General features: G+C 36.0%; 1 protein-coding gene across 1 annotated transcript; it reads right to left on the bottom strand.

Moving 5' to 3' along the window:
• Positions 1 to 797: 797 nt before the first annotated feature.
• LOC114658170 (lymphotoxin-alpha-like) lies at positions 798 to 6,737 on the bottom strand. Its single transcript, XM_028810545.2, has 4 exons — positions 6,555 to 6,737; positions 4,231 to 4,267; positions 3,347 to 3,412; positions 798 to 1,279 (listed from the first exon to the last, which is right to left on the bottom strand). The coding sequence occupies exons 1-4, from the start codon at positions 6,735 to 6,737 to the stop codon at positions 870 to 872; spliced, it is 696 nt and encodes a 231-aa protein (XP_028666378.2). The 3' UTR covers positions 798 to 869.
• Between the last annotated feature and the right edge of the window lie 1,678 nt (positions 6,738 to 8,415).

The following is an 8,415-nucleotide window of genomic DNA, read 5'->3' as shown; positions in this document are numbered from 1 at the left end:
TCGTATTAAAGTATTCTATATACTTGTGCCTCAGAAATATAGAAGCAGCTAGTTTTCAGGGGAGAGAATCAGTCAATTCCTATTTTTTTTCCCCCCAAATTATTTTTTTCTAAAGCTAATTTATAAATTTTCATCTTTCAGTCAGCAGTGCATTAATACGTAAGAGAAGCAGTTTCTCAATCTTAGCTACATCCAAAGTTAATATCTTGTCTCTTTTATTGTCTGATTTTCTCTATATGTGTAGTCTGCACATTCTCCCTGTGTCTGCGTGGGTTTCCTCGAGTGCTCCGATGTTCTCTCACATTCACATGTAATTAGGTGGAATGGCAAAAATAAATTGGCCTGTGATGTGTGTATGTGTGTGTATTCGCCCTGTGAAGGGCTGGCACCCTGTTTAGGGATTATTCCTGCCTTCTGATTGGTTTTTCCTGGGATAGACTCTAGATAAGCAGGTTTAGAAAACGGATTGGAAGATGGATTTTTCTCTGTCACATCCATACAGTTCCTAATGTGATAAATTAATACAGCACTCTTAAAAGTCAATCTTAGATTTCTAAAAAAACAAAAATACTTCAAACACAAAAATTTCAGTTTACATTACACAAATGCACCCTGAAATAATAAATAAAATAAATAAATATAAATAAATAAATACAAAAATAAATTAACATACCCGTTTACATTCTTCTTTTCAAACAGTTTGAATAAATTATGCCAATAATAAATATAATAAATAACTATAACACATAAATACTGTAAATAGCCTAGTTTACCCCATTTAACCCTTTTTAGGCAGCATATATATTGATATATTGTATATCAATATTTTTCTAACGGAATCTGCAAACCTAGTTCACACAGACCTCTTCTTATATGTGAAAGGCCCCAAAAAATGTTTTCCCAGATGCGGTATCTAGCTTGCTCACATCAGAAATATGGGTTTCAAGAAGGTCACCTTTTTCTAGCCTGAAAACTGCACCTTGGTAGATTGATTTGAACCACACATCTTTAGAATCCTTTGCATCACCACACACTGTCTTCATTGAACTCAGGAGCGGCCGGTTTTCTAAGTAGGAAATGGCTTTACGTTGAATGCTCAGGAACAAGTATTCCGTCTCTCCATCCTTGCAGTCCCCGGTAAATGATGCCTGAGAGTATACAAAATACAGTCCTGTTTTGGGGACAAGGAGACTGTTGCCCTGCAGTGTCAGCCCATTTTCGTGGAATGCCTGGTCCACGTTGTCCCTCCAGTGAAGTTCTGATGCATCTGAAACGGAGGCTGAATAAAAAGAGAAAATGCAAAATAAATGAATGAGGTTTAAAAAAAATAGACAGCTGACCAGGCTTTGAATTAGTGATACTGTGAGTAGTGGAGAATCCAACACAACCAGCGATCATTATGTCTTTCATTAACAGTCTAGAGTCTTAAAAACATTTTAATTAGTTTCTAATGAATTTCAGACTTGTCTTAATTAATGTTTCAGTGCTAGAATAATCTGTTCCATACAGCACAGCTGCAATAATAACAGTACAACCTGGAATTTAAATTATGAGCCAATTTAAAACAGTGAAAACATTTAGAGAATTTAATGATGTGGTTTCCTCAATGAGAATTAAATTGTGAAAGCCGCTGATTACAATCTAACAAGTGAACGAAGGTGAGCACAATTAGCCCCACATATCATAACACAGGCTCCGGCCCCCAACCACCCAAAACTGGGTAAAGCTGGTTGGAGAATGATATGCTATTATTTTGTATTTGCTTTTCTCCATTCAAATGCTGCAACTCAGGATGCATTTGGGGTTTAGTGGGCGGGCTGTCGGGGAGGCAGCTGCAGTTTTACTACAATTAATGCGGTGGCTGCAGAGATGGGGAAATTAATCTGATAATTCAGAGACGAAAGAAAATGAAACCTGACCTGTTTAGATCGAATGAGTGCAGTCTGTGGTTAAAGAGCAGAAAATGTTAATTTGAGGCTTTTCATAATGACTAAAACATGGTTATAATTCCTCACCCTCATATACTGTAAACTAATACAATTGCAACAATTTGAAAGGCCACCTCAATCTCAAGTAACAACTGTATATTGTTTTGTTAAAAATAAAAAGAAGCATGAAAATGAGAGTTGTTAGCATGCAACTACCTGTTATGTTATGTGCTTATCTTTGTGTGCAATCTTCATTTACTTGAAACACGTTTAGTTTAAAGACTACGTAGAGATATCCTCCTAAGTTAAAATTTACTTTTTTAAGACCTTCTATGAAAACTATTAACATTCCAGCAGGTAACCACATCCTTCTCCAGCTACTATGTTGCTGAAGCAGGGGGTTTAAAAGTCACTTGTTTAGACCTTCTGATAGTGTGGGAAACTCCACCACCTTTAACACATGAGGCAAGTAAAAATGCAAAATATGATCTTTAATGTGACAGAATTGCTTCTAAAGATTAAAAACAAATGCTTTTTTAAATTTGGTGAGTTAAGCTGTGCAGTGCATGGTGTTGCTGACTCACAGCTTAGAGGACACTGGGTTCACATTCAATTGTTGTGAAGGGTCTCCACATTCACCTTCTGATCGAAGTATTTTTTCCAGTACTCCATTCTTACTCTATAATCCCCAAAACATGGAAATTAGATTAACTGAAGATACAAAATTGGTAATATGCGGTATGAATGAGTATATCCTATGAAACACTGATGCCGTCTTGTATCATGCGCTGCTGGGATAAGCCCGTAATTGAAATAATTTGGCTTAGATATGAATGGTTGGATGGTTTATTTATGAACGTATTCATTTTTTTTGAGTAACATGGAATTATTCCCCCTTTCCTGCTATAAGGTTATCCATTTACATTGACGTTTACATTTAAATGAAAATTATTCATTCTGAAAATTACCAGCACATAAAAAGAATGCTCTGAAAATCCATCCATCCATTTTCCAGCCCGCTGAATCCAAACACAGGGTCACGGGGGTCTGCTGGAGCCAATCCCAGCCAACACAGGGCAGGAACCAATCCCAGGCAGGGTGCCAACCCACCGCAGGACACACACAAACACACCCGGGCCAATTTAGAATCGCCAATCCACCTAACCTGCATGTCTTTGGACTGTGGGAGGAAACCGGAGCGCCCGGAGGAAACCCACGCAGACACGGGGAGAACATGCAAACTCCACGCAAGGAGGACCCAGGAAGTGAACCCAGGTCTCCTAACTGAGAGACAGCAGCGCTACCACTGCACCACCGTGCCACCCTTGCTCTGAAAATGAATTTAATATTAATATAATATATATATACATATATATAAAATAATATAATAAAACTAAGTTTTTTCTTAAATATCTTACCTTGTAAGTGTGTGGCTGGTTTGCCAGAGTCAATAGCATTCTGCTTTACTGATCTTTTATGGTAAACTGAAAATTAGAAAAAAGACAGACGATGTTAACTTCAGCCTAAAATAGATCATTTTCAGATTCAAAACATGTAGTAAATCATAAAAATGGCAAATGTAAATTAAACTTTTTCTTAAAATAGACTAGTCATTACGTCACTCTACATTATTATTATTTACATAAAGTCAGTTTATTCAAAAAAGAGTGTATGCTCAAGGAATTTTAAAGGCCACGGGCCCAGGGGAATTTCCTGCATGGGAAATATGTCTGGCTTTTGTTCCATAGGAGAGTGACATCATCAGAAGTGGGTAGAGAATCAAATTCGTGAACACTATAGGATTTAGGTCTCATTTATTAGAACGTTTAACTTGATTGTTTTTCTCCTGATTATAATTATATAATCTGAATGAGAATGAACATTTGTATATGTTATCAGACTCCAGATCCAATTTTAAGTCCAGGTTAAAGAGACTACTATATGGAATTGTCACATTTTCATCATCTTTGTATCCTTGAGAGAAAAAAAAATGGAGGGGTTTCCCCAAGTCAATAAATATTTAGACCTGTCTGTTGACATCATGAAGCATGTGTCTGGCTGGATTGTAGTGTTCAGTGTTCATGTATACAGGCTTTGTTAACACTTTGGTTAAAAGGAGGAATGTGCATGTTTGAAAAGGGCAGGTAAAATAAGACAGCAGTGCTAATGAACAGTTGATAAGAAAAAGAAAATGCTCAAAAGTGTACTATGACCTACACTGCATGGATTTCCTTCTTATTGCATGATTGGAAGTCAAATGAAAAAGCAGACTGTATTATTAAAAAGAATTAATAAAACTCACCAGGTGCTTCAAGGTGCTCTTCCTCAAAACCCAAAGTCTACAAGAGAAAAAATATAAGTTTTAAAACTTCCATACCACAGTATTTGTAAAACCAGTTTAATTTACAAATGCACTCAGTTTAAATGAGTAGACACAACTGAACTACTTAAACTACGCAGTGTCCTCCAGAAATAATTAGCTGAAAGAATCAGAAAAAAGTAATGTATCAGAACAGAACTTCTTAAACTTTGTGGTCACTGCTCTTCTGAATAAACTCTTGCTCACCTACATATTATAACAGGAAACATATTCATCTGCAAGTATTTACAACAGACTAGATTTAATTGCACTTTAGTGCAGAGGCTGAAAATATGTGTTTGAATGTCACACTGACAATAAAAAGGTAGCTTTTGGAGGGTTTAAAGCTTGGGGTGGGCAGTGGAAAAAAAAAAAATGAACACACGTAATGATTCTTTGTTCAGCCACTAGGCTGTTTGAATCTTTAGTAATGAAGGTGTACTCTTAGCTATATACTCTAGTTTAAAAGAAAGCAAAGTCTTGCAAACTGTCAGCTTGTGCACAATATCAAGGACATTAAAGTTTGTCTTATATTAAACAAATGAGACAAGACCTTATTTCATATTTGTTTTTGTGTAATCTTTATGTTTCTGAGTCTTTTCCATTTGGTATTTACCTTAATTTCATAAATAAGTATCACATAGTTTTGTGTTTATCCCCAAAAAAAGGTAACATATCAACAAAGGTGCTATATGCTGTTCTCCATAGTGAACAGAGGCCATGTGTCAGATTTTATCTATGTTTAATATGCCTTTTATTCAATGAACAAAATGATACACTTCACACTAATTAAGCTCAGTGTGGTGTATATATAAGCACCTTGAGCATAGAAAAGGTGCTATTTAAATAAAAAGTATTATTATTATTATTATTATTATTATTATTATTATTATTATTATTATATATGTATAAATATACCAAGTTTAAATTAAAATAAAATAAAAGCACACAGCATATACAAAACACACATACTGTAAATTTATGGAAGGCATTTACTTATATTAGCACTAAAATAGATAGATAGATAGATAGATAGATAGATAGATAGATAGATAGATAGATAGATAGATAGATAGATAGATAGATAGATAGATATTGTCAACATTAAGTTAAGCCAAGATCCAACTCTGGATACAATGACAGACATGCAACCCCCCCTTGCTCGCTCTTGCTAGGCTAGTTTTTCATGTCCAACTGAGCTAAAATGCCCAACTTTGAAAGTTCATTGTTACAGTTTGTAAAGTTTATCGTTGCTATCACCACGTTTTTGGAGTAAACTTTGAACTTTTTATTCTCAGCCCTATCCTCATGAGGCTACTTTCCTTGATCCAAGCTTTAATGCTGCCCCCATCCTCGTCCCAGCACCAGGTAATTCTCTCCTACCAAATACACATTTTGCCAAAGCAGCAACTCTGAATTGTCCCCAGGCGACTTAGTGTTGATGTGATGTGTGCATGCCTGAACTGTCGTGCACTACTATGTTATCCAGAATGAAATCTCGCTGTACATTACATACTGCCAGTTCCTGAACTGAACTGGATATATGGGTTCGGAAGGACTAGTTCTCACTTTATACTCCATACTGCCAGTTCCTAAACAGGACAATGTACATATGCAAGTTTTAAATACTGTGAGCACTCTCCTAAACAATATCGGGGTAGTCCAGACTACTCAAATCATTTGCAAGACAGTGTTTCATATTTATTACCTTTAGAAGTAGCTTACAATAAGCAAGAATTGAAATCCTCACACTAATTTATTGGCAATCATGCACCCTCTAATGAATGGCTATTCAAATTTGTGTTGAGGAGTCAATTTTCCATGGTCTAAGAGAATGTTTCTCCCCTGCTGATCAACCTAACCAGACTTTGCATGTTTGCATATATTAAAAGTCAAAATCTGTATCTATTGCATCTCAAAACTTTCACAGACCTTCTAAAAAAGACTTTAACCAAAGCAGCACAACTACTTCAGAGAAAACTGCATGAAGTCATTTTGATTCCTCAGATAAGGGTATAGCTTTGGTTCTTTCACATCCTGTATTTATTTTGAGAGTGCCTGGTATTCACCAGTGCTTGCAGGTATTTAGCGAAAGCCAGAGGAATTTCATGTGTCACATATTTACTTCCCCACGTGGTTCCCTCTATTCCTGCTGTTACATTCACACTGTCCGCTTTGCACATCTGCAGTTGTTTCTTTGCAGGAATGATTTCTGCAGTAATACACAAAATCATGAAGAGTGTGCATTTAAAAGTGATGCGACTCACCTTAGCGGGGTCGGCGACAATCTGTGTCCGTAGCAGCTGGCACACACAGACCACGGCCAGGAGGGTCGTGAGGAGCGCAACACTGGCGCAGAACCAGCTGCCCATCCAGCTCCTCCGCTGCTTCTCCTCCAGTAAAACCATTGCGCTTCCGCTCTCCACGTCGTAAACTGTCTTCGTTGACATTATTCTAGCAGTTACACTCCGTGCTCTACTCAAATACGTTTAGTATAAAGAAGTTAAAAAGACACAAGTACTAATGTAAGATCACTTCTTTGCGTTAAAGTGCAATTTGCTTAGTTTTCCTTCAAGTGATGCCAAGATCGCCATCATCCCGCTTTTTAAAACCAACTTTAGTGTTTGGGGAAATCCGATTATGTCAGTCATTGTGGGCGGCAAAAGATAAAAGATAAAAAAAGGAACCTGAGATTCAAGCAAAATGGAAAAAAAAAAAAAAAAAAACTCTTTCGATTTAGAGCACAGAGAGAGAGAGAGAGAGAGAGCGAGACAGAGCGCGCTTGCGCACAGCCACTCCTCTGAAAGTGATGAAAGCCTAGAAAGTAACGTGTGATGAGAAACAGGGAAATTGGGAAAATAACTGAACGGGAAGAGAGAAAACAAAGAAATGAAATTACCATAAAAACATATAAGCCCTTTTTCCATTAATGATAAAACTTGCTTTTCTATTCTTATATTTGAAAAACATTAATGGTTGAAAAATTGAAGTTACCAAGAGAAAGTGTATTTACACTTTATAGTAAAGAAAGAAAATTATTTATTTTTTGTTTATTTATTTCCTTTTTTTAACGTTCCAGAATCCTGCTTATATAAAAGTTGCATAATTATTATTTTACCATACTGTTCCATCCTCATTTTGGAGATGGAGCTAGGGCCGTTTACTTTTCAATTTTGCCTTTTAAAAGCTCATTTTTAGCAGTTATTATATCTTTACCCAATTTGAGTCTCTTGTCAGAAATATTGATGTACTTTGAGGTACAGATGGCTACGTAGATTGAATATCCATTGGCGGACCTTTATGGTGTTTGGCTGTAATTTTGGTTAGCTACCAGCCATTGCCCAGCACCACTGACATAGAACAACTGTAATATACAACAAAAATCCTTCTGATGATTAAAACTTTTATTACTCTATATATATATATATATATATATATATATATATATATATATATATATATATATATATACATATATCATGTGATGTATTGCATAGCTTTTGTGTCACTTTTTGCTCTATGTTCAGAATGGGAATTACTAAAGACAAAATGGGTAAAAGGTATTAATACTGAAAAAATTAAAAGAAAATTAGACACACATTCTGTTTACCTCTACATAAATGTAAACATTTTTATTTTTAACTACCCTGCTCTTGTAATTGGACTTAGTAGCTAAGTGCACTTTACGGTCTAAGGATCATTTTAACTGAACTGAATTTTTAAGGCACAGCTGTCAGCTCTTCTGTCCCACAGACCCAATCCTGCCTGTTTGTTCTCTTGAATAATTTGGGTGGGATACAAATGCCCATGTATATGTGAGTGTATAGGACCTACAGTATATTGTATTTGTGTGAGTATGTCCTCTTATTAAGTGTTACCTATTCCACCTTGAATTCAGTGCTACCAGGATAGACACCAGTTCTTTGTAAATCTGAACTGGATAACAGGATGTGACAATGTATGGATGAACTGAATTCAGCTCTGAGATAGCTCATCACATTTCTTACTGTATCCAAAACAATATGGAAGGTTGAAAACATTGTGTGAATGGACTGGTCTGTTGTGGGCAACAAATAATGTTTATTCTTAAAAGATGTGTACAAAAAGACAGCCTTAAATTTGTCAACA

The sequence above is a fragment of the Erpetoichthys calabaricus genome, chromosome 1, assembly GCF_900747795.2.
Source record: "Erpetoichthys calabaricus chromosome 1, fErpCal1.3, whole genome shotgun sequence".
Taxonomy (NCBI): domain Eukaryota; kingdom Metazoa; phylum Chordata; class Cladistia; order Polypteriformes; family Polypteridae; genus Erpetoichthys; species Erpetoichthys calabaricus.
Note: the sequence above shows the minus strand (reverse complement) of the source record. Positions and strands in the feature narration are given on the sequence as shown.